Source organism: Peromyscus eremicus, chromosome 22 (genome assembly GCF_949786415.1).
Source record: "Peromyscus eremicus chromosome 22, PerEre_H2_v1, whole genome shotgun sequence".
In the NCBI taxonomy this organism is placed as follows: Eukaryota; Metazoa; Chordata; class Mammalia; order Rodentia; family Cricetidae; genus Peromyscus; species Peromyscus eremicus.
In genome coordinates, this window is record NC_081437.1 from 35,868,390 (window position 1) to 35,895,038 (window position 26,649).

Below are 26,649 nucleotides of genomic sequence, written 5' to 3' on the forward strand. Positions count from 1 at the left end.
AATAGTATTTCAGAGGGAGGGCCTCTCCTGTCTGCCATCCAGCAGGTAGTGTCACCCTGGGTAGCGGGGGCTCTGGTGACTGTGAGCCGAGCCCTTAACTCACCCATGCCTGGATGCATTCCATGTAGATGAGAGTCTGCATGTTTCTGTCCACGGCATTTGGGTGGCTCTTCCCTGACCTAGATGCTCCCTAACACTCCTGTCCTGTTTGTTTTCCTTTCTTAGGGAGCACAATGTTTGCGACATAAATGCGGTGCATGGCTTGTTCGCCACGGGAACGATAGAGGTTAGCGCGTGTTCACTTCACTTTCATCAATGTGTTTTCGTTTGTTTGCAGGTCCATTTTTTTAAAACTTCTTTGTACATTTATTGTGTGTGTGTGTGTGTGTGTGTGTGAACATGTGCGTGTGAACATGTGCGTGTGAACATGTGCGTGCTTGCTACAGTGCTGTGTAGCGATAAGAAGGCAACTTACTGGAGTTGATTCCTTCTTCCATATGAGCCCTGGGGGTTGAACTTAGGTTGTCAGTCTTGCAGTGAGTTCCTTACCTGCTGAGCCATTTTGACAGGCCTGCAGCTCTGTCTTCATTCACAAGCGATTTTCTGGGAGCCGGAGAGATGGCTCAGCAGTTACAAGTGAGTCTTGCTCTCGTAGAGGACTCAAATGTGTTTCCCACCTCCCAGGTAGGGCAGCCCCGCACTGCCTGTGCCTAACACTCTCCGGGAATCTGACACCATCTGCTGGCCTCTTTGGGCATGTGCACCCGCAGGCTCACACCTATACACAGACCTGCATATGTCGTAATTAAAAATGGAGACCTGCCTGGCATTGGGAGGCCTAGGTTTGGTCCCTGGCAGTGCCTAAACCAGTGAGCCAATCAAGTAATCAAGCCAATTAATTAGTCAAGCCTCAGCATTTAATTTCTGAAAAAATTTACACCTTTAGAAATGTTGAAAACAGCTGGACGGGGTGGCACACGCCTTTAATCCCAGCATTCAGGAGGCAGAGGCAGGCAGATTTCTCTGAGTTCGAGTCCAGCCTGGTCAGCCAGCCAGGGCTACACAGAGAAACCTTGTCTTGAAAAACAAAAATTAAAAAAAAAAAAAAAATGAGAATAGAAATGTTGAAAACATAGTTCAATGATTGCATTCTTTACTCCCCCCCCCTTTTTTTTTTTATAAAAATGTTGATTTATTTAAAAAATATTTCCTGAGTCATTTGAAAGTAAGTCATGGATATTATGACATTTTATGCCTAAATGTATAATTCTTAAAAATAAAGATTCAAGGGGTTGGAAAGATGGCTCATAAGTTAAGAGCACTGGCTGCTCTTCCAGGGGACCCAGGTTCATTTCCCAGGACCCACATGGTAGTTTACAACTGTCTGTAACTCCAGTTCCAGGATTCCAGCACCCTCACATATATGTAGGCAAAGCACCAATGCACTTAACATAAGAATAGATAAATTTTAAAAAAATGAGTCAAGCTGAGAATGGTAGATCATACCCTCAGCACTTGCCGGATGGTGTTGGAGAGTCAGAAGTTGAAGGCCAGCCTTGGCTACACAGTGAGTACCCCAGGCTAATCTTGACTATGTAAGTCCTCATCTCAAAAAGCCAAAGAAAAGTAAAAAGTAATACAGATTAAAGCAAATACCTGTCCCATAGCCTTATCTACTCAGGAGGCTGACACAGGAAGACCACTTGAGCCCAGGAAGTGGAGGCTAGCCTGGACAACAGAGTGAGGTCTTTATTCAAACAAACTAACACAAACCCATAAAGACCTTTCTCATAAAATCAGTACTTTTAGTATTACTAAGAAGTTTAGCATTGATTTATATAAAATACAAATGTCTTTATTGCTCCTTCTTTCCGTAGATGCCAATCCAAGGTTTATGTGTATAGTTGGAACTTTTTCATTACTAGTTTCCTTAATTATGAAAGTAAATCACCTTGCGGTGAAACATGACAGTGCCAGGATTATAGGTTCTAAGCTAAGCTGTGATTCTTCATGAAATTAGTGGTAATAAATCTTATTTTTGGTACATGTTTGAAGTTTTCCTAGTAGCAGCTTTTACTTAAGATTGGATTTTCCTTTGTTCAGGGTCGAGTGGAATGCTGGGATCCAAGAGTGAGAAAGAGAGTTGGCGTGTTGGACTGTGCGTTAAATAGTGTCACAGCAGACTCAGAGTAAGTAGCAATCAGTTGCCTTCGGCTTTAGGTCAGCGTGACAGCGTGTTGTGAACTGCTGGCATATGGAAGTCCTTCTGGCTCACACCCGAGACTGGGGTCTGCGATGGTTGTAACAGTTCTTTCCTGTGAAGCTGGGGCGGGCCGGGGAGATGGCCTCCCTCCAGGACTGCCCAGAGTGCACGGCATGCTTCTTCAGCTGCTGTGGGATTGTCAGGTCCGCTGTCAGAACTGGGATTTCAGTTCTGCAGGGTCACTAATCGGGTGGGACCTGTTACTTCAGTTAGCGGTGAGTTAGTGGGCTGACAAGTGTGCTTGGAATGCTCTGTGGAGGGAGCAAGGGATGATGGTTTTTTCTTCTTGTTGGTCGAATTCCTACACTTGAAACATTGAGAGGTGCATACTTGGAGAGAGAAACCCTGTGACCCAAGTAGTGGATTGAATTAAGTAAGAGACAAGCATCTGTGTGTGTGTCCCCAAACTCACGGGTGTGGGCTGCCTTCACAGGCTGGCACCCCTGCCCAGGTGTTTGCTGTGGGATATGAAGGCAGGTCCCCCTCAGGCAGATCCTTGCCCTGGGCTTACCCGCTGAATCAGTTCACGTCCTCTGCCCCCCCCCCCCCCCCAGCTACTGCAGAGAGATTGACACCCTCTGTTAACATGCGTGTGGGAGGGTGAAGCGTCTGATGGTCACAGGCTGCGGCTACAGTAAGCACCCTTAAATCACGGCAAAGGGTTCCCTCCTCTAGGGTGGGAATTCCTGATTCCTCGGAAAAATCTGCTTATATGGAGCTTCTTAGTCAGCTGATGCAGCTCAGTGGGAGAGCGCTGTGGAGTGTGTGCTGTGGAGTGTGGGGGGCTGCGGGTTCAGTCCTCAGTGGGAGAGCGCTGTGGAGTGTGCGCTGTGGAGTGTGCGGGGCTGCGGGTTCAGTCCTCAGTGGGAGAGCGCTGTGGAGTGTGGGGGGCTGCGGGTTCAGTCCTCAGCGGGAGAGCGCTGTGGAGTGTGCGGGGCTGCGGGTTCAGTCCTCAGCGGGAGAGCGCTGTGGAGTGTGCGGGGCTGCGGGTTCAGTCCTCAGCGGGAGAGCGCTGTGGAGTGTGGGGGGCTGCGGGTTCAGTTCTCAGTGGGAGAGCGCTGTGGAGTGTGCGGGGCTGCGGGTTCAGTCCTCAGCGGGAGAGCGCTGTGGAGTGTGCGGGGCTGCGGGTTCAGTCCTCAGCGGGAGAGCGCTGTGGAGTGTGCGGGGCTGCGGGTTCAGTCCTCAGCGGGAGAGCGCTGTGGAGTGTGGGGGGCTGCGGGTTCAGTCCTCAGTGGGAGAGCGCTGTGGAGTGTGCGCTGTGGAGTGTGGGGGGCTGCGGGTTCAGTTCTCAGTGGGAGAGCGCTGTGGAGTGTGCGGGGCTGCGGGTTCAGTCCTCAGTGGGAGAGCGCTGTGGAGTGTGCGCTGTGGAGTGTGCGGGGCTGCGGGTTCAGTTCTCAGTACCGCAATAACAAGCAATCCAGGGGAAAATGGAAGAGCAGGAACAGAGAGATACGTCCTTCTACGTAGACAAATCTTACTCTGTGTGTTAAGAAATACATTGATTTGTGTGTCTGCTTTAACTATTACATTTAGAGTGACAGTAGAGACAGTTAACTGGTCATCAGCTTCATTAATCATGACATGGTGTAGAGAATATTAAGCAATTTTAAGCCAGGAAGTTCACTCCCACATAGAGTAAACTAATGCAGAAATGCATAATAAGGTTTGTTGTTGAAGATTGGGGTGTGTGTGTGTGTGTGTGTGTGTGTGTGTGTGTGTGTGTGTGTACACTAGTGCAGGTTCCTGAAGAGCCAGAGGAGAGCGCTGCACCCTCGAGAGCTTGAGCTGCAGGCGGTTGTGAGCCGCCCAGTGGGTGCAGGACCAGATTCTAGTCTCTGCAGAGCGGTTCGCGCTTTTCTCCCCTGAGCCAGATCTCCAGTGCCCGAGTCAGAAAAATGAGTGTCAGCAGAAAGGAAGAAAATCAGATATGTTACAGGTTCTGAAGGAAGTAGAGAGGTTCATTTTCTCTCCCCTCTAGGCATTGGTTTGTCTTTGAATTACAGTTGAGATGTGTGCTCTGTTCACTCTGTCCTGGGTTTGTTTGTCTCCCTCCCTCCCTCTCTCCCTTCCTTTTTTCTCTTTTGTTTTTGTGAGACATAGTCTTACTCTAGCCCTGCCTGGCCTAGAACCCTGTAGACCAGGCTGGCCTCAAATACTGGGATCCAAGGTGTGCGCCCGATGACCTGAGTCAGTCTCTGGGACCCACGTAGGTGGAGGAGGACTGACTCCAGAGAGTTGTCCTGTGACCTCCAGGTACACACACTCCTGTGTGTATTCACACAACTTTTCTTTTTAAAGCAAACAGATCTGTAACAGTCACATATTATATCTTAAGGCTATCTAGAAATTCAAATAGAAATGCAGTGACTATAGGAGATGTGATACTAGACAATCTAAGAAAAGCCATCTAACTTTGGTCTTTAGAAATAGGAGAGTACTTTTTTCTTTTGGTTTTTCAAGACAGGGTTTCCCTGTGTAGCCCTGGCTGTTCTGGCGCTCACTCTGTAGACCAGGCTGGCCTCAAACTGGGAGATTCGCCTGTCTATGCCTCTGCAGTCCTGGGATTAAAGGCATGGGCCACCACATCTGGCTGAAATATGGAAATATCTTTTAAAAATAAAATTGAATCCCAGGGCAGCCAGTTACACAGAGAAGCCTTGTCTCTGGGGGAAAAAAATTGACTCACATTTTGTACTGAATTCTTTTGTCCTTTAGAGGTAAGGCATTTTCAGCTGTTGTAGTTGAGTATATTTGCTAAAAGCAGTCATTTTGAAAATAAGTCTACTTAGCATAACCAAAGATGCTAAGCCGTTTCTGAACAGAAAGAATAGCAGTAGCACACCTGCCATGCAGTAGAATTTAGCCAGCCAGAGCCTCCAAGAACATCGGAAGGTTTACAGTTGAGCACTTATTTCCCAAACATCTGGAATTCGAATTTCTAGGTTATGACATACGTGTGTGTCTAAGGGCTTGGATACATGCTCAGTTGTCCTACAGAAATTGTCCTACAGAAAGCCTAGAATAAATGTAAGCGTCTGCCGACCTATCGAGGGGACACTGTCTCCTGGTACTCAGCTTACCCTCCTCCCTAGCATGTCTCATCATTCTTCTCATCTTCTTTCTTTTCAGTTTTACTACATTTATTTATTTGTTTTTCGTGCGTGGGGCACACCCATGCTGCTTCACGTATGTGGAGGTCAGAAGTCGTCTCTCCTTCCACCCGTGGGTCCAGTTGCCAGGCTTGGAAGCAGGTGCCCGCCCCCCCATGCTTGGCCCCACTGAGCCTTCTCTCTATGCTGTTTGTTCTGTGAGCTAGGTTCTCACTCGTGTGTGCTGGCTGTATTCCTGGGCTTAAGAGAGTCCCCTGAGTCAGTTTCTGGTACACAGTATACACACAACACCACACCCAGTTTATTGTTTAGAAAGAGCAGAGGATGGCAGTTAAATAAAGCTACCTAACTGCTTAGCAGATCATGATTTGAGTTGTTTGGTTGGTTTTCGAGACGGGTTCTCTGCCCTAGCTGTCCTGGAACTCACTCTGTAGACCAGGCTGGCCTCGAACTCACAGAGATCCGCCTGCCTCTGCCTCCTGAGTACTGGGATTAAAGATGTTCCACATCATGCCTGGCTATTTATTTTCTCTTTTTATATTAAAACATGTTTGTTTTTTGAGATAAGCTCCCTTGTAGCTTCAGACTGGCCTCGAGCTCACTGGGTAGCTGAAAATGGCCTTGAACTCCTTCCCGGAGCCAGAGCAGTTTATGTTTGCCAGAGACTTGGTGAGTCCTCTGTATACAGGAAGTGATGTTTCCGTTGGGTACTTTACTTTGATGTGCTCTGTAGAAGAAAACTCCGTCAGTGGCATGCTCGGTGTTCAGCTTTTGAGAACTGTTTCAGAAGCATGTTCATGGAGGGAAGGGTATATGAATACACCTTTCCATGGGAAAGAAAAACCTACAGTTGTCACAGTGTTTTATTACGGTTTTGTGACCTTTCTATAAACAGGACAATAGCCTTGCGTGTGTATAGACATGAGAAAACACCCAGAGGTATACCAAAATGTTCAAAATAGTTGGCTGTTTTTTTTTTCTGCTGATTAAGTATAAAATGATCTTATTGTATTTTATCATTTTTATAAAGATTTATTTGTTTTTAATTATATGTGTGTGTCTGTTCCTGCACATGAAGGCCAGAAGAGGGTATTGGGTCCTCTGAAACTGGCACCACTATCTGGGTCCTCCAGAAGAGCAGCTGGTGTTCTTAACCGCTGAGCCATCTCTCCAGCCTCTGTATTTTACCTTTTATGTTTAGCTTTATGTTTTTCCTGCAACCCTGCGGCCTGCCATTTCTGTTATTAAACTGCAGAAGGTGGAGTCGATATCACTGGACAGAGTGGGAGGCTGCTGTTCTTTTCTATGCGTGATTAACATCTGTCTTGGCCACCTGAGGAAGTCTGCAGACTTACCAAAAAAACAGGAAGGACTAATGTGGCAGTTGCATAATTTGGTTAGGAAATAAATGTGCATAAGTCAGTGAATTTGGTGTTTATTAGCAATAGCCCAGTAGGAGGAGGCAGTAGACCCAAGTTCTCATAACATGAACTCTACAATTACTGAAGGATTCATTTACCTGAAGAAAGTGATAAAGTTGCATTATAAAATAAACCTTAGTGAAGTAGGAAAATACTTCCTTCCGTATGAAAAATTATTCTAAAGTTCATCTGGAAGAGGAGTGACGGAATTTTTGTAGCCCAGAGGCCTCCTTCCCAGCTGCTGCTCAGAGCAGCTCCGGGCTGGGTCTTTAGGTGGCAGGAGAGGCTTGCTGATGCTCTGGCTCTCAGCCTGGCCTGGCGTCCTAAGGACTAGAGCAGAGCTGTTGTCCTCTTGTTTGGGTGAGGTGTGATCTCCCTGTGTGGCCCTCGCTCCGCCTCCTGGGGTTCCAGGCGTGCTCAGCACAGCCAGCCCCTGTCCACTGCTGACCTCAGGTCTGGTTGTCCACCTCCGTCTTCAGTGCTGGAGCGTGAGGACTGTGGCCCTGCCCCTGTTCTACCTTCAGTGCCTTAGAGGGTGTTAATCTTTATTTCAGATGGATGAAATTGACCTATTTCATTTTTGAAACAATTTTAATTATGGATATCTGTGTCTATATGCCCATGAGTGCAGGTACCTGCAGAGGTCCAAGGTGTCAGGTCCCCTGGAGCTGGAGTTATAGATGGTTGTGAGTCACCTGACATGGGAGCCGGGACTTGAACTTGTGTCCTCTGCAAGAGCAGTACATGTTCTTAACCACTAAGCCCTCTCTCTCTCCTGCCTCGGTGAAATTGATTTTACATCAGAAGTAAGCCTACCCATGTCCCAAGATAAATTGTTTTCCTGAATGAAGATGGGGCTGTTGGGGGCTGGGGAGATGGCTCATTCAGTGAAATGCTTGCTACCTGTACAAGGCACGACTTAGTTCAGATCCCAGCATCCTTGTCAGCCTGTCACAGCAGCACATACACGTGATCCCAGAGCCGGAGAAGTAGAGATGGGAAGATCCTGGAGGTTCCTGACTAGCAAGCTCCAGAATTACTGACTAGCCTACTTCAAAAGTACAGTGGTGGCGCATGCCTTTAATCCCAGCACCCGGGAGGCAGAGCCAGGCAGATCTCTGTGAGTTCCAGGCCAGCCTGGGCTACGGAGTGAGTTCCAGGACAGGCACCAAAACTACACAGAGAAACCTTGTCTCGGAAAACCAAAAAAAAAAAAAAAAGGTACAGTGGATTGCACTATAGGAAGATAACTGATAACATGGACACACACACACACACACACACACACACACACACAGACACAAAATTTCTGAAAATAGGCTTCCATTGTCTGAACAGAAAGGAAGGTAAAGGTGGGTTAGCGTTACATTTGTTTGTGAAATGTCTTTTTTACTATGAAAGTTTGGATGCAGTTAGACTGTAAACAGATAGCTGGGAATAGGATTTTCCTCATCAGATTTGAAGTGAAGACAAATGATGAGCCTATTATATAGTAAAAGGAGGTTTGGTCCACAGTTTCAGAGGACAAACATTTGCCTTTCAGGATAAACAGCTTGCCCACAATCTCTGCACTGAAGTTTAATGGCGCCTTGACCATGGCAGTTGGAACATCCACAGGGCAGGTAAATACGTCCGAAGTGGAACTTCACACGTAAGCCAGTATTTTGGATATGTATTGGGAGACACATACTTGGGACAGGAAGTGAGACTGTTCTCTTTTGGCCAGGTGGAAAGAGTGTTCCAGAATGCTAGATCCTTCTAGCACCTGGGAGATTGATCTAGGTCCTTTGGAATTGGAGTTGAAGTGGGTTAGTCCTCAGACATTTGTGTGTGTGTGTGTGTGTGTGTGTGTGTGTGTGTGTGTGTGTGTGTGTTTGATTTTTTTTCCAAGATGTTTCTCTGTGTAACAGCCCTGACTGTCCTGGAACTCACTTTGTAGACCAGGCTGGCCTGGAATGCACAGAGATCCAACTGCCTCTGCTTCCCCAGTGCTGATATTAAAGGCGTGCACCACCACCCCAACTCAAGGTGTGTTTTTTCCCACGCAACACTTCATCCTACAGTGTCCACAGAACTTGCCTTGTCTTTCCAGTCTGAAATGTATGCCTTTCCTTCCTTCCACACTCTTGTAAGTTGTCTGACCCCAAAGAGGTCGGAGATAACCTGTAATAAATAGATTTACTGCATCTCATCAGGCCTAGAGGGGACCTGTCACCTAAGATGGGGAAACCCAGCTTCTGGGCTCCCCTGCCTCTAACGATGGAAATCTGTCTTGGACCTGCCAGGCCCTTTCCTGCTGAGGCATGCACTGGCCACATTCTCTGTCATGTCGCCTGTCACGGCTGCACCTGCTGTGTCCTGGGCCATCCTACAGATCTGCTGATTAACAAATGAAACAGCATCCTTACAAACCTCTGTTCTTTCCTATGTAGATCAGTAATTGTCAAATCAGTATACCTAAAAACTGCTCCTGGGCTTGACGTCATAAAACTGTATTCTAAGGGCTGACTTTCTGTTAGGCTCTGAGTTGAATGTGTGTGTTGTGTTCACAGAAGGGTATGGAATGTGTGTCAGTCATTATTCCAGGTTTGTGTTTTTTAATTGATTTATTTTGAGACCGCCTCCTGTAGCGCAGATTGGCTTCACACTCCATAGGTAGCCAAGAATGACCGTGAATTCCTGATTCTCTTGCCTCCGTATCCTCGGTGCTGAGGTCACAGGCATGTGCCCCCATGCCTGGTTTTTGCCATGCTGGGGAATGAACTTGGGGCTTTGTGCTCTTAAGTGAGCACTCTGTTAGCTGAGCCCCCTCCCCAGTTCCCAGAGTTCCTACTTTTCAGTGTGCTGTTTTGAAAGTGGCTTGTCTGACTAGGATGAACTATTCTCTTCTAGGTATTGCTGTATGATCTCCGCTCAGACAAGCCGTTGCTAGTCAAGGATCACCAGTACGGGCTGCCCATTAAGTCAGTTCATTTCCAGGACTCGTTAGATCTGGTCTTGTCTGCAGACTCCAGAATTGTCAAAATGTGGAACAAGAACTCCGTACGTACTTTCTGCTGAGATTGCTCCCCGTTTTCCTTGCCTCTTCCTGGTGCTTCTGTTCATTCCTTGTGGTTTGGAGGCTTGTGTGGGTCCTTGAGAAGGGGGTGCTGAGTGGCCATCTGGGAAGCAGCAGGCCAGGCCCCGAAGGACAGAGTGCATCTGTGTTTGAGGAGAGCTGACAGGAGCCTGTCTGCAGGGAAGGAGCGTCCCACTTGGCTGGCCCTGGCTGGCGGCGTTCTTCTCATTTGGTTAAGTGCACTGTGCTGTCCCATGCGTGAGGAAGTCAGGACAACTGAGGGACTGAACTCAGGGCCTCAGGCGTGGCGGCAAGGGTCTCTGCCCCCAGCTGTCTTGCTAGACCCTGGCTTGCATGTTAGAAGTACGTTAGAGGAGAAAAATCGCCGTGAAAGAGAGTCTGCCCCTGAAGAGCCAGCCTCTTATTTTCCTGTGGTCTGTGAGGGTGCGGGTGTGCTGTAGCGCCCTGGGGATCGGAGGGTAGCTTGGGTGTTAGTCCTTCCACCATGGGTTCCTCATGGAATCATGCAGGTCCTCAGGGCGGCACAGCAAACGCTTTGACCTGCCCAGCCATTTTGCCAACTCCATCCCGAGAGCTAGAGGCTCACTCGCCACCCCGGCAGAGTCTCAGGGCTGCTGATTGTCTTTCCACGATAGTGTCGCTGTGTGGCCCAGGGTCATACCTCCACCAGGTAGGGTTAGAGATGGTACCTGTACAGTAATTTCATATGTCTGTCTGTGTGTGTGTGTGTGTGTGTGTGTGTGTCTGTCTTTGGTGGTGGTACTAGGATTGAGCCCAGGCCTTGCACGTGCATGGCAAGCACTGTACCACTGAGTTACATCCTCAGTGTTCTTTTTACTTTTTATTTCAAGAGAAAGTTTTGGTAAGTGAATAGTGTTTTCCTAAGAATATTTGGATGCTGGGTGGTGGTGGTGCACGCCTTTAATCCCAGCACTCGGGAGGCAGAGCCAGGTGGATCTCTGTGAGTTCAAGGCCAGCCTGGTCTACAGAGCAAGATCCAGGACAGCTAGGGCTACACAGAGAAACCCTGTCTCAAAAAAAAAAAAAAAAAAAAAAGATAATTTTGGTTTTTTTCCCTTCAACTCCAAGTGTTAAAAGTAACACAATTCTGTATTGCTGATTTTAATCTACCTTCTTTTTTTTTTTCTCATTTATTTAAAAGTTTGGTTTTTTTTTTTTTTTTTTTTTTTTTGTTTGTTTGTTTGTTTGTTTTTAAGGCACGGTCTTATATAGCTCAGGATATCATTAACTCCTGGCCTGTCTTGTCTGCTGGGCCTCCAGAGCACATGATTATAGGTGTGCTCCACCATGCCGAGGCTCATGTTTTTCATTTTAAACCTAAGTATTAGCTGGGTTGGATGGCTCATGCCTGTCCTCTCAGTACTTAGGAGGTGAGGCAGGAAAGTCAAGTTCAAGGCCAGCCTGGGCTGGAGTGAGACTTGGTCTCAAAACCATTTTACATCAATAAAACAAAGTCAGCAGCAGTTGCCTCTGTTATTCTCTTTTTAAACATTAAAAATAAATATGTTGAAGTTTCTGCACGTGTGTTCCTGCCGCATTGCTCAGGTGCCTTCCGTGGAGAGGAACTGCAGGCATTTGCCAGCTCCCTGACTAGGGTGCTGGGAGCCGAGCTCAAGTCCTTTGGAAGGCAGTGAGTGCTCTTCACTGCTGAGCCATCTCTCCAACCCATAGACTCTAAAAATTCTGTTTTCAACATATACACTAAGTCTGCAGTCTAAAAAGTGTCCACTTAAAAACAGAAGACGGTCCTGAGATGGCAGGAGGCCCAGGATTAGAAATTCAAGGTCATCCTCAGAAACCGGAGGGGCCTACTCCACACTCACTGCCCAGGGCAGGTGCTGGGTTCTCGGGCTATGAGCGGCTCCCCACAGTCCAGCCACCATCACTCTGGCTTTTCCAGCCAGTACTTGGGGGTTTTTAATTTTGCATTTTAGAGCTAGAGAGATGGCTCAGTAGTTAAGAGCACTGGCTGCTCTTCCAGAGGACCCAGGTTCAATTCCCAGCACCCACATGACAGCCCACAGCTTTCTGTAACTCTAGTCCCAGAGGGTCACATGCCCTCTGCTGGACTCCCCAGTCACTGCATACACATGGTGCATAGTCATACATTCAATAAAAATAAGTTCTCAAGATCTTACTTTCAAGCTTTGCATTTTTATCTCCACAAGTGGTGACCTTACTTTCTTTATTCTTCTGGCTGTCTTGGTGTTCGCTGCCCTCCTTGAGGTGTGTCCTTTCCATTGGCTGTTTAGCTTACGAGAAGAGGACCAGCTTACAGCATTTCTGAATTCTTGGAAACATTACCCTGATGCTTGCAGGGGCCTTGACCATGCTTCCTGCTTTGTAGACTTTGGGTTTGGGGGGTTTGAGGACTCTTGGGGGAGTTGGCATATCTTAGACGAATAATTTTTCTGACAATCCTAACTGATGGAAAAACTCTATTTAACTGGGTAGGGTGTGCTTGCCTACAACTTCAACACTTAAGAGGCTGACTGAGGCAGGAGGACCAAGAGTTTGAGGCCAGCTTAGACTATGCAGCTTAGACTCTGGATCACATAATAATCATCATAATAAAATCAAAAAGTCTTGCTAATTGTTTTTAATTGTATAAGTGCATACATTTTATTTATTTAGAGATAGTCTCGCTATGTAGATAAGGCTTCCCTGGAACTCACAATGTAGCTCAGGCCAGCCTCGAACTCACCCTCCTACCTCTACTCTCCAAATGCTGGGATTATAGTTGTGTGCCCCCACAGCTGGCTCTTATTTCTGAAAACTCCCAAGATACTGTAAAGAAGGTGTTCCCTTGCCCTGGCTTCTGTCCTCCCTAAGCTGGCGACCCATTCAGTTTGCCTGTGTCCTTCCAGACCCCTTACTCCTGCATTCCTGTGCTCCAGGGTTCATGGCCTGTTGTTCTGTGTGCTCCATGTGTCTGTCGCTCAGGCCATCAGAGCCTTGTTCTCTTTCCTTTTCCTTGCCCGCTCCTTCCCACTTGAGTGGGAGATAGCCGGGCGAGTTTCACTGCTCTGATGAACAAAAACTTGGCTACTGTTTTTCCTGAACCGTGAAATAACCATCCTGCCTGGGCTCCGTCTCCACCCTCTTCTGGCAGTACCACATCCTGGTGTCAGTCTTCTGCTCATGACTTACGGCTGCAAGAGCTGGCAGAGCTTGTCAGCGCCCCCCTTGAGGACATCACACCGTAATTACAGCCATCAATTCCATTTTGGCACTTCTTGTTTCTTAAGACTGAACACTTCCTCTTGACTAACAGATTACCCAGCTCTGCGTGACCTGCTTTCCTTGTTTATCTTTCTCCTGGTCTTCCTCCACCCCTGCCTCCTCCTGGGCCTTTCTTTTCCTCATTTGCAGCAGTACAGTAGACTGCTCCCCACGTTGAAAGTCGAATGTCTCAGCCTTCACGGTGTAGTGACTGGTGGTTTGTGTTCACAGGGCTCTGTCTGGTGCTTCGCTGCCCTTTGGGTTTTTGTGATACTGCTGCACAGCTCACCTTTAACTGCCATCCTCTACTGTGTACCAGCATCTCTAAGACTTGGAGTCTTCTGTTTTGTTTTGAACAGGGCAACTTTCTGCTGCAGTTTTATTTCTAAAATGAGAATATTTGATAGGTTAATAAGACAAATAAGATTTTAAAGTATAAATTCTTTCAATTAAGTTATTTCTTTTATGTAGCACTAGGTAGATTGGGTCTCCATTTTTATTTTCTTTATGTGTCATTGCTAAAAAGCTGTGTTTGATGATGTTAGTAATTCATTTTTGCTTACTGTTTTAGGGGAAAATATTTACTTCATTGGAGCCAGAACATGACCTTAATGACGTTTGCCTCTATCCCAACTCAGGTAGGCACTCACCTCACGTTCCTGTGTTGTAGTTTTAAACTGCATTTGCTTCATAAGAAGGTAACATGGGCTCGGCCAGGACAGTTCTTGAGTTTTTCGCTTACTTGGAAGAAGAAAGAGCAGGAAGTGGTGTGGATGATTCAGAAAGGGCCACTCTTCATGACTCAGTGCTCAGCCCGCCTAGCTATTAGTAGAAACTGCTAACAAAATGCAGGTAGGCGGGAGGTGAGGTACTATTTTGGTGTATTCTTTTATGTGATTAGTAATAGCATGTGGAAATTGAGGTTAGGGATTTGGAGGAGGCTGGAGTCACCTGGTGATACAGATGGTGATAAAGGTTTGGGATCTACTGCATCATGTACTGTTCAGCAAATTATATGATAGGTTTCAACATTCAGCAACACGTCCAGGGCAGATCCCAAATGGGGTCTGCGAGAATGAACCCTCTCCGTCTCTAGCTGTGTCCTCTAAAGAGAGGCACCCACAGTTCTGCTGACAGGATGTACAGCGAAGCCCGAAGTGTCTCATCGTGCACGTGGGGACAGTACTGTGCCAGTGTGTTACAAGGAGTCATGAGGCAGAGCCGCAGGGCGGGGGAGGGGCAGAGGAGGCTTCCAGGGGCTTCCGTGGAGGGCGGTCACTGAATGGGGTTCGAGTGTCTTTGTGGTGAGGTGATCACGGAAAGACAGCGTCAGAAGGATAGCAAGGAGGGCTGTGGGAGGGCCGAAGTGGACGGACAGGTGGCTGCAGGTGCCGGCAGCCCGGGAGTGACCTGAGTGTCCCCAGAGGGTCCACACAGATGAAGGTGGGCTGGCCTGGAGCTGGAGTGCCTAGGAAGTAGTGTTCTGAGTCGAGGAGCAAGCACACGTGTGTTTCTCACATCTAAGGATTAAGCAGTGACAGGAGAGGCCTAGTGGCTGTTTGCCGCAGACCAGCACCCGGACCCACCCGGTGCACCGTAGTGTAACACATGCAGCCGGCCCTGTGTTGACCACGGGCGGCACCCGGACCCACCGGGTGCACCGTAGTGTGACACATGCAGCTGGCCCTGCGCTGACCACGGGCGGCACCCGGACCTCCTGGTGCACTGTTTCTCTTGGGAGCGATAAGCAGCAGCATTTTGAGAAACTGGGTGGAAACACTGCCCCTAATTCCCGTCACCTCCAAAGAGCCGGGACTGCCTGTCAGAAAGAGTGGCTGCGTTAACCCGTGGTCCCCGTACTGCTCTTGGAGTCACTGCTGCTGTTGAGTTTGACATTACGTCAGAAACAGAAAGCAAGCTGAGGAAGGCGTGTCGGTAGCTACACGGAGATGGCGGGGTGGTTCTGCATCTGTTGGTGGGATTTAGACTATTTAATGGTTTGTTTGATAATGTAAGAAACCTTTTCATTTTATCTGTTTTGAGTAAATTTTCGTGTTCCACATTATATGGGCTAGTGATGTTTATTTTAGAGGGCACCATGCTCACTGAGATCACATACAAGCTTCAAGGGTCATACATTACCTTGTAGAGGATCAGGTAAATGTTGGCTGAGTTCATGTGTAGTCGTGAGAGGATTGGCTGTAGTACATCTCGCCGTCTTGGAGGTGCTGCAGAAAACTTGGGGGTACTTGCTGGCAACTAAACCATCTAATACCCGACACGAAGTAGCTAAATGCCTACAAGTGATGGATTTCTGGGTTGCTGGGGTTCTAGGGAATCCTTTGTTGAATGATAGAGCTGCCCTCCTGCCTGGTTTTGCTTTCTTGCAATGGGGATGCCGTGGAGACTAAATTAACTTCCTAGTGGTTCATTCTTTAAATTCCCTAAGATGATCGTGGCACTCTGACATGTGGGTCTTAAGAAAATGTTTTCTGTGTGAGTGTTCTGCGTAAATGTGTCTGTGCACCACATGCATGCTTGTGCCAAGAGTGGTCAGAAGAGGGTGTCAGGTCCTCTGGAACGGGAGTACAGAGAGTTGTGAGCCACCGTGTGGGCGCTGGGAACTGACCCTGGCTGTCTGCAAGAGCAGCAAGTGCTTTTAACCACTGAGCATCTCTCCCACCTTGATGTGTGGGTCTTTTGGGGATAGCTCTGTATAATGCTCCCTTAGGCATTTGATCTGTGGTCAGTGGTGAAGTTCAATGCAGACGTTCTGATGCTGGGATCTTTGCTCCCTGGAGTCCTGACTGCAGGAAGGAACCTTCCTCCCCATTATTCTTCGCATATTGTGCTCCTTATGCATGAAGCTGGAAATGTTCCAGATCTTGTGTAGAGCTGAGTGCCTCTCTGGAGCCTGCTCATGGCCTGAGCTCCTCAGGAAATTCATACATAGGGTTCACCCGTGGGGAGTCAGCTGTCCTACGACTGAGGTCCCTTGCCCAGAAAGGCAGCTTGCAGATACTGGCAACTCAAGCCTTTCAAACGTTAAACAAGTAGAAAAGGGTTCTTCTTGTCATGTGGTTAACGTTTTCATTGTGTTTGTTTTTAGGGATGCTTCTTACAGCCAACGAATCCCCCAAGATGGGCATCTACTACATTCCGGTAAGAGCCAGCAGGAGCAGGCACAGGGTTTGTGTGTGAACTGGTCATGTGACAGCCTTTGGGCTCTGTGTGGCTGTGCCGCACCACAGACTCACTGTAGATTCGGCGTGCTCTGCGGCTGAGTAAATGTCTCAGCATGCTGCCGTGGGGGATTGTTTTGTGCTGTCTTAGCGCAGGCTTGAGAAGACCAGTCTTCTCAGGCATGCTTTGTTGTTTGCTCTGCTGTGGAGTGTTTCAGGATCTAGAACTTGGAGCTGTTGACTCAGCAGAGGTCTAAATCAGAACAGAGTCCAGCACTCCTGGTTACCTCACGGCAGGCTGTTTCTGTTAGAAGTAAGGTGCACTTGAGAGAGGCCATCTCAGTCTAATCACAATCTGTTACTATACTGTCACCCCTCAAGAATTGTTCTTCTGCACCAGGAGCCCCCACACTTTACCGTTTAGACTATAGAAGGAGAGAACAGAAAGATGTTCTCTTAGGAAGGCAGCCTTCGTGTAGAGCTGGCGTTAGCCATTCTGAGGTCTGGGGGGAGAGGTGGGTGACGGGTCTTACAGATGGGAGGACTTGAGAGCTGGACTCTGACTGCTGTGGGCCGCTCAGCTGTGTGTGGATTGGTTTTTACCGCTCCGCCCGCTGCTGAGTTCTGTTGTCTTGGGAATCTGATGCCACGGCACTCCGAAGTGTTTGTTCTGAGGCTGTTCAGACAGGAAGCTGCTGCTTTTCCTGCACTGTCACTGCCCCTCCCCCAGCCGCACGGCCTCCACTTGTGCCTGGGTCCCCGTCTTCCCTGGTTCCCGTCGGTTAATAGGTACACTGGCTGCATCAGCCGTGTGCCAGGCACTGTGCTGGGTGCCAGCAGCATCACAGTGTACACACAGTCTGTCACCACTGCTCCATCCTGGGTTAAGACGGGAAGAAAGGCGGGTTGGGGTCTGGCCGTGAGCTCTAGGAGGAAGACTCTGAGAGTGCCTGGGAGGAGAGACCCCTCCCCCATTGTGGGCTAGGTGCCTGTGGGAACTTCAGTAAACTGCACAGAGTGACTTCAGGGAGAGCCTGGAGGTTGATTCTGTAGACTAGCTGGAGGGGTGGGCTGAGCCACAGGTGGAGTAGTGTTCAACAGCAGGAAACTGCCTGTGGAGAGAGCGCTCAGGGAGAAAGACTCATGGGGCAGAGCAAGTGCCAGACTGGGAAGGGTCAGAAGTGTGTGTGCGAGGGGCACAGGGAGCCTGGCACACCTCGAGCAGCCAAGAGAGCCAAGGCTGCCCTTTGGAAAGGTTGTGTTGGCTTATTTTTTTTTTGTTCCAAGTGATGGGGACTTCGGGTGCAAGTCAAGAGGGGCTGATGCAGCCAACAGTGAGAAGCGGCCCTCTCGACTCCAGTCTCTCCCAGGCCCCAAGTTTCAGCTTGGTAGCAGAGATTGGACAGGCAGCTGTGGGGTGGACCCAGAGCTCGGGTGCCTGCACATGCAGGACCAATGTGCACAGAGGTCTTGCTAGGCAGAGCTGCAGGTTGTCCTTTGCTCTCCTTCCTGGCCCCGTCTGTCCCCCACTCTTGCACCAAGTCCTGCTCCTCAGCGCCGTGTCTGTACTTGGCACCTGCTCTCTCCCTGCTCCTTCAAAGAGCGAGCCCCGGGCTGAAAGCTTGCCATTTACCGGAAGATTTATATCAAACTTGAGGAGCTGCATTTGGCCCAAGGCTCAGGTGAGGCCTAGAGAACCAGAGACGTATGTGTTTAGTCCATGGCTGGTGCCAAGTGTAGGAGGTCTGACCTGTGATTTGTAGGAACATCTTATAAATCAGTGCAGCCGCCCCACGTCCCTGCAGGCTGAGCTGCAGAGAAGGCAGCGTGGTGTTCTCTCAACGTGTTCGCTTTTGCCCTTCCAGCTGATCCCATCTTTCCTGAACGCTTAGACTCTCTGGAGACTGACACAGTCCTGACTTTAGCTCCCCACACCCTTGCCTGTGCTAGTCCGTTGAGACCACGTGGGTCCCCTCATCTCCATCCCGCTCTCCCAGTCCTTCCCTTTACCCTCTCTCAGGGAGTCCTGTTGTGTCTGCCGTCTCACTTGTTTTAGTGGCTGATTTATCAGTGGTTCCACAAACAAGGACAAGACACAGCTGTCCAGGCTCAGTTTTTCTCTGCAGTGTGGCTCCATCTCAGATAGTTCTGCGTAGTGACCACCTTTGGCAACTGTAGACTCCTGAGGGAATCCAAGTGCTCTGTGACACACCTCAGAGTCCAGCCGTGAGGTTGGTACTGCACTGGAGTGTCCCTGACCTCCAAGGCTCTGCGTACAGCCAGCCCCTGTGCTTGCTGGCATTGCAGTCTCTGGGCTCCACAGCCAGGAGACCCTGGGTCCCCAGTTCCTTGCATGTTCCATTCTGGATGTGCACGCATATCAGAGGAAACTGTGTTACCTGCCTGGGCCTGGGCTCTCTTCCCTCCCTCTGAAGGGTAGGACACTTGGCTCAGAGCCTGCCTTTCTGTCTGCGTTCACTTCTGGTGGCTCATCACCCGGTGCTTTATGACCAGCTACCAGATTCCTCTCCAGCTGGCCGTCTCTTCACCTGACAGGTGTATCCCTGTCTCCTCAGGGCTTCCACTTGGACGTCTTAACTGTACACCACGTGTCCATGTGTAGCCTCAGCAGCAGCCTTCGGTCTGCGCATGGCTCCTGCGGGCTTGCCTGGAGTCATCGTCTCGGCCTCTTAACGTGTTTCTTATTTTACTTTTGTCCCACGTTCAGTCTGCCTTTTTTTTTTTAAAGATGGGGGTCTTCCTGTGCCATCAGGCTGGCCGTGAACTTGCAGTTGTCCTTACCTCAGCCTCCAGGGTTCTGGGATTACACGCGTGCTCTCCCATAACTGGCTATGCGGTCTGTTTTCCGTACATCGACTAGCTTGACTTCAACAGTAAAACTACAGATGGAACAAGCATACGTCAGTTCTGTGATCTGCGTAAAACTGGTCCAGAATAACGTCCTGACTCCTCACACAGTTACGATGTTCTGTATGGGAGCCAGAAAAGGCTGGAGACCAGATTCTCCGTCTCGTCTCACCCTCTTCAGAATAGATCTTATTCTATTATCTATAAGAAATAGCTTAAAGCCATTTCTACTAAGAATGATCAGACCAGATTGCCAGCCAAGCCAGTCATATATTAACCAAAACCCAAGCACAACACAAACTTATTAGAGAGGAAATGCTTTTCTGAGTGGGTGGTGGCCTCTGGTGAGCTGGCTAGGTCTCGTTAGTTTGACTCTAGCTGGAGTGACCTAGGAAGAGGGAACCTTGATTGAGGAATTCATTACGTTTATCAGATGGGCCCACAGGCAAGGCTGTGGGCATTTTCTTAATCAGTTACTGATGTGGGAGGTCCACCCCACTGTGGGTGGTGCTCCCCTTGGACAGGTGCTCCTGGATAGTGTAAGAAAGCAAGCCATGGTGGCACACACTTTCAATCCCAGCACTTGGGAGGCACAGCAGGCAGATGGCTCTCTATGAATCCAAATCCAATCTTGTTTGCATAGTGAGTTCTAAGCTAGCCAGTGCTACATAGTAAGACCAGACCCTGTCTCAAAAAGGGAGAGAGAGGGAGAAAGATGGAGGGGTGGAGTGAGGAGAGGAAGAAAGGCAGCTGAGCAGGCCCTGCGGAGCAAGCCAGTGAACCGTTTCTCCATGGTTCCTGCCCCTGCTTCAGTCCTTCCTGACTTCTTTCATGTTCAGCTGTGATTGAGACATGTAAGCCAAATAACGCTTCTTCTTCCCGAGTTGCTGTCAGTCGTGGTGTTGATCACAGCAATACAGAGCAAACTGGCCCGCCGGGGCCTGGACATAGGGCCTGCACATGCTGGCCCAGCGCTCTACCACTGGACCTCCCCAGCAGTCTGAGCAGAAAGACCAGAGGTGGAACAAAGAGCGGAGGTCCGCTGCTTCCTTGACTCACCTGTGGGAGCCAAGGTGCATGGAGCCTGGACCAGCAGGAGTGAGGTGCATTTTAGGGGATGTTTACCCACGTCTGTCTGTGGGCCATCTCTGAGAGACCTCCAGAACTGTTCAAGAATAACTTTTCAAAAGTCTTGTGAGGTTGGCCCTTGCGCACACATAGTACAAAAAAAGCACTTGGAAATATTTTTGTTTGTTTGTTTTTGGTTTTGTTTTTTATTTGTTTGTTTGTTTGTTTGTTTTGAGACAGGGTTTCTCCATGTTATTTTGGTGCCTGTCCTGAATCTCGCTCCGTAGGCCAGGCTGGCCTCGAACTTACAGAGATCCGCCTGGCTCTGCCTTCTGAGCTCTGGGATATTAAAGGCGTGCGCCACCGCCACCGCCACCACCACTGCCCGGCTAGCACTTGGAAATTTTAACAAGCCGCCAATTAGGCGAGGGAACCAGTACATTTCATAAGCAGATCCTAGGGGAAGTCTGGGAAGGTAGACGTTCACATGGATCAGGTTACACCAAGTGGAAATATGCAGGCACAGGAGAAGCTTCTCCAGAGGCCTGGAGGGCTGACTGGCCACCTGTGTCACAGTTACAGACTGGATCCCATCACACCAGAGTCAGATCATCTTGAAGGCTGTGCTCTAGGCCAGGGCTCTTCTGTGAGCAAGGCTTTATTGGTAAGCAGTGCCCTCCAGCATTCTCACTGAACAGACCACGTGGCCTGCGAGCCCTCACATACCCCTCTGTGCTTACTTACCTGTTTCTCTGTATGTCCATCCCCACTACCTAAAGCATGGGTTGTAGGGAAGTTGTTTCTTTTCCCCAGCACCCACAGCAGTTTGCCTCCCTGTAGATCTTCTGTGTTGAACAATCAGTGAACAAAGAAATACATGTGAGGAGTCTGACGGCCAGATGCTGGGAGCTCTAGATGGTGGTTGTGTATTCTGACAGCTTTAGCTGTCTTTAGACCGGACTGGCATTTCGCATGAGTCGTCTTCTGCTGCAGGTACAGAAGTGGAGCCTACTCCTGTGTCCGAGCATGCTTCTGTGTTCTGAGCAGCTCGGCTCTTGTTCTCTGGAGGCACATTCTGATCAATCAGTGTAGGGGACCAGCCCCCACACTTACTTACCCCAGGGACTCGAGAGGAATGAGGGATAAGAGTTAGAAATAGAGGGGAGAGAAAAACACAGGATAGACTCGGGTGGGCCTGGATCCTTAGCCATCGGCCCAGAACTTTATTCTAAAGGTCTATTTATAACAATGCCAAGGGGTGGAGCAAAAGACCTCCCCCTTGCTAGTTACAGTCACCTGGTACCCAGGCCCATGGTCCAATCAACCTCTTATGCAGTCCTGCTGGGTACAGCCACTAGGAAACCTAGTGGGCTCCAACACACCAGCACACTGCAGTTTTGAGTGATGCAGGACCTTTGCATGGAGGTGCTGACAGATCGCTACAGCTAAGACTATCCAAAGATTTGACGCTGATTCTGTTTGCAGAATAGATTGATTCAACCCTTTTCTTTTGCTGCCAGGGGCCACCCTCAGCAGCACGGGGCTCAGGGAAATCCACGGAGGGGCATACTGTAACTTTTCATCTGGGGGAGCAAGGGAAAAGACACTCGCTCTCCTGATGGTTTCCCTCAGACCTTTTCTTCATTCTTCTTTATTCTGATTCTGTATCCTCTATTTATTTATCTCTATCCAGAGATGTCCCTTCTGTTCCTCTTGATGTGTTTCTTGAAACTCTCTTGATGCTTTCCTCCTAATTCTCTCGTTCTTGATGTGTTCCTTCTCACTCTGGTTTCTTTCCTTATTCTCTGTCTTTATTTTTCCTCTATAGCTCATATACCCCAACAAAATCTTTCAGGCAATTTAGAAATTACAACGTGGTTACATTCTGTTTTTCAAGTGAATGATTACAATGAATACAAGTAAAAAAAACAAAAACAAAAACAAAAAAACAGCGTGCTTTCTATATCCCCTACAACATTTTATGGATTACAGGTGAAAAACAAATTATCCTCAAGAACCCACATACTTTCTTACCCACGCAACTTGCTATGGATTAACAGAGTGTAAGCAAGCAAAGTATTCTTCTCAGTCAGGTGTTTTGGCTGCATTTTGCAGTTACAGAGAAGGGACCAATCACTTTATTACTTATCTTGAAAGGTAATCTTATAAGAAATCTTAAAGGAATCACAAACCTAAACTTTTATACGTGAAAAACAGTCAGCTCTCCTTTAAGTCTTTAGGGTGCATACCCACTCATCAAAAGTTTTTTTATATCAGGAGATTGAGGGCAGAAATGGGTATAAGGAATTAATCATCAGCTTTGGTCATCAACCAATCCTAGCAAGGAAAGTACATCAGTTAGTAATAATTGGGCTGTTTTGTTCTGACCTTAACGAGTTCCTCACTCAGGTATGTGCCTTTCTAAAACTTTAGATTGTCTTCTTGGGTTTTTTACCTCAAAGCTATTTGACAAAAACATCTTAGTCTAACTTCAAGTTCTTTTCAAAGCTTTGTTTCATCTATGATGCGCTCTAAAACCTGTGAACACATCTCCCAACACTCAGGTTAAAAGAATTTAAGCTAGTTGGGCTACTGGGACTCAGTTGTTTTCCTTAATCATGAACCTAAGCCACAGTCTATGTGGTTCCTCAATAGAAACTCGTGTGTTCTAGCTGTGTAACTCTTCCTTGTTTTATTTTTAATCATCAAAACTCTATTTAAACTAACATTATCAATTAGACAGTACAGCTTAGGAAGAAATCATCTTCACAATAATCTACAGGTAAAAATGCCCAGCAGAATAGTATGTTTCCATGAGATAAACACACTACATTACAGGCAGTGGGGATCTCCTCACACCCATTCACACCATGCCAGACACCAGAGAAAGATGGCAGCGGCAAACATGGGAAGGCACAGCAGGAGCAAAAGACATTCCGGGGTCTGTGGTCTCGGGGCCTTGCCTATTCGAGATTCACCCGTCAGGGGGTTTCCTCCTGGTGGCCTGACACCTGAACTTCTATTGCCACCTGCTGCTCCTCTGATGTGGCCACTGTCACTTTTCCTAGGAAACTGCAAGCCAAGGCTGTGTAGCCTTTTCTGTCTGTAAGGATATGTATTTAGCTTTTGCTGTTGTCTGTAAGGATATGTATTTAGCTTTTTCTGTCTGTAAGGATATGTATTTAGCTTTTTCTGTCTGTAAGGATATGTATTTAGCTTTTGCTCTCTATAAGGATATATATGTAGCTTTTGCTGTTGTCTGTAAGGATATGTATTTAGCTTTTGTTGCTATCTGTAAGGATATATATGTAGCTTTTTCTGTCTGTAAGGATATATATGCAGCTTTTGCTGTCTATAAGAATGTATGTGCAGCTTTTGCTGTCTGTAAGATATATTTGTAGCTTTTGCTGTCTGTAAGATATATTTGTAGCTTTTGCTGTCTGTTTATTGAAGTTTCTGCAAAGTTACTCTGTGTGCAGGGCACATGTGCCACTATGGTACATGCGTGTGTGAAAGACTAGACATAGATTTTGCTTTTCTTCGGGTGTGGGTCTGTGCTGTTCCCTGGAGTTGCTGGAAGTGCTGTTCAGTCTCCTTTCTAAGATCTGGGGTCCAGTGTGCCTGATGGGCCCTGTGGATTCAATTCAGCTCACGGCCGACAGCACAGGCTCATTGTGATTACTAACTTGATACTCTAGAGAGCTCCCCAGATGAGCTATCTGTTGGCATAGTAGTATGTGCTGAAACTGCTGTTACTGTATTAGTGTGCATGTCAATTGTGGAAATGATTGATGACATTTTCCTATAAAAGGCTCATTAAGTCAGAGGACTGTTGGACACGGTAACAGAAGTAATTTTGTTAGAAATTGCTGTTTTATAGGACTAGTAGCAACATAGTCCCTTGGTTTGGGGAAGTAGTGCCATAGGCAAAAACACTATCCCCAGGGACTGTGCCAGCAAGCAGAGGATGTACAAGACAGAACACAAGTCGACAAGTAGCTGCTGAAATGCCCTCCTCCCCACTCCAGGTGGCGAGTGTGCTTTGAAGGCAGGAGGAAGCCTGTGAAGCCAGAACAGAGAGCAGGAAGGAATCCTTGATTTACCGCTGAGCACCGGGTTATTCGTTCAAGGTCAGATAACCATTTGTTAGCAGGGCTAGATCCAGGGGTGGTGTCCTTACTCTGTGTCACTCAAGGGAGGAGCTCAGGTTTTAGAGTAAGGTAGAGCTGAGTGAAGACTGGCCTAGGCACTGAGTCACCTTCTTTCCAAGCCTGTTTCCTGGTCACCGTGAGAGTGGGGAGCCAGAGTAGGTGCTCACCTTTGGAGCACTTTGAGTTAGGGTTGGCTTGCTGCTCCCTGGGCACTGAGAGAGTGTTCTCGGCTGGCTCCCCATTCTTTTCCCTCCTGCGTCTAGGGTAGTGCCAGTGATGCATCCTCACTGGGAGCCTGAGAAAACAGCTGTGCGGTCCTTTCTGTTGTGGGCTGTGGTTGAGATGAGCAGCAGCACCAGGGAAAATACTCATTTCCCCACATTCTCACAGTGACAACACACCGAGAGGACCCTGGTCATTTCAGATAACAGGGTTTGGGACGTGACTCATCACTACTGGGCACAAGTCATCTGCTTGTGTAGTGTTGCTCCAAAGGGTTTTTAAAGTTTGGTGGTATTTGTCTGTAATACTGGGGATGGAGGCTAGGCTTTTATCCATGCTAAGATGCCTGTCACTGCTCCAGCCCTTTTTGTATATTTTATTCTGAGATATGGTCCTATATGGCTCTACTAAGTGTCCAGGCTAGCTCTGCACTTAATCTGTAGTCCAGGCTGGGCTTAATCTCAAGATCCCCCCTGTCTCAGTCAGCCAAGTGGTGGGCACAGTAGGTCTGTGCTACCAGGACCAGCTTATTCTTCTTTGTGAAACAGGGTCTTATCATGCTGGCCCGCTCTAGATCCTCCTGTCTCTACCTTCCATGTGTGGGGGTCACATATCCTACCACATGTCATACATTTCAAATTAATGTTTATGTTCCACTTGGTTATAGCCACTTGACTTTAAAACCCGCTGTCTGTGTAAGAGTTTAAATTAAGATTTATTTTTTTTATGTACATTTGGGTTTTGCCTGTATGCATGTCTGTGTGATGCCAGATCTCCTGGAACTGGAGTTACAGACAATTGTGTACTGCCGTGTGGGTGCTAGGAATTGAACCTGGGGTCCTTGGAAGAGCAGCCGGTGCTCTTAACCCTCTCTCCAGCCCCTGAGTTTAAATCAATGAAATAAAGCTAAGAAACGTAAATACAATGACTAGAATACAAAAGGGGGAGGATTTGTAAGATCCAGTTAGAAAGTACAGAGCAGGCAAGGAAGCCCTTAGCAGCCTGTGCAAAATAGCAGAGGGCTTTGGTCAGCTGTTGAAGTCCAAGAGCCTTAGAGAGTGCCCAGGTGTGCGGGGTGTGTGACAAGGTGGGGCAGTGAGGGTCTCCTGAGGCCCCTGCTGTTCACTGAGAAGTGTTTCTGGTAGTTGTGGATTGGAAGACTCAGAAGGAAGTTCAGTACTTACCAGGTACAACCCATTGCAGGAAGCATTTTTGCAAAAGGTAAGGAAAAAGAGATCTTAAAGGCAGCATGTGTGAGGTGAGGAAAACCCCAGCGTACTGGCCTGAAGAAATCTTCCATCACTGAGTGCGCAGGAAGAGCTCTCGGGCCATGAGAGGGACACACCACATGGCAGAGCCACCAGAGCAAAGAGAAGGCAAGTTTGAATGAAAAGACGGGATTCACTTTCAAGTTCAAGTTTGTCTTGAGAGATGATGGTTTTCAGAGGTCTTGCTGTCTAATAAATATACGGAACATCTGCCGACTTTTAACCTCCAAAGAAGGCAGAAAGGTAAAGCCAGGTCCACGGGAAGATTTGGAAGGACGGGGTATCTCATGGGTGCTCACTTATGGGATGACAGATGGGAGGTGTTGATAGGTAGCACTTGGAGTTGGAGTCCAAGTTCTAAATGTTTTCACTAACTTTTCTTTCCAACTAGCAAAGACAGGAGAGTGTTCTTTTGTTTTTCCTTCCTAGCCCAAGTTCACGGCATTTCTCTCATAAGTGGACTTGATCTGTGTGTGAGCGTGCAGTCCAAGGCAGTGTTCTCGTTTGGTGCTGCTGGCCATTTATGTCTGTAACTGTGAAGTGAGAGGTAACGCTTGGTGTCAGTGGCAGTATGTGCTCTGTTTTCAACTTTATACACAGGAGACGGGAGCTTCCTGTTCTAATCTAAACACTCGGGCAGTGACAGTATCTGTGACATTTTTCTTAGCAGAGGAAACCCTCTCCACTTCCCATCACAATTATTGGGCCACAAAAATAGCAGACATACCTAAGGCATTAATGTGTGAAGGTCAGGAAGTAATTTTCTAAGCATCC

At 48.0% G+C, this 26,649-nt stretch overlaps 1 protein-coding gene across 1 annotated transcript in view; it reads left to right on the top strand.

Moving 5' to 3' along the window:
- Positions 1–26,649, top strand: part of Nol10 (nucleolar protein 10) — an 86,982-nt gene that overhangs the window by 14,555 nt on the left and 45,778 nt on the right. The window contains exons 8-13 of the mRNA XM_059248491.1: positions 226–286; positions 2,104–2,189; positions 8,338–8,416; positions 9,687–9,836; positions 13,688–13,754; positions 16,226–16,278. Coding sequence (XP_059104474.1) covers positions 226–286; positions 2,104–2,189; positions 8,338–8,416; positions 9,687–9,836; positions 13,688–13,754; positions 16,226–16,278 — 496 coding nt within the window. The remainder of the gene's footprint in view (positions 1–225; positions 287–2,103; positions 2,190–8,337; positions 8,417–9,686; positions 9,837–13,687; positions 13,755–16,225; positions 16,279–26,649) is intronic.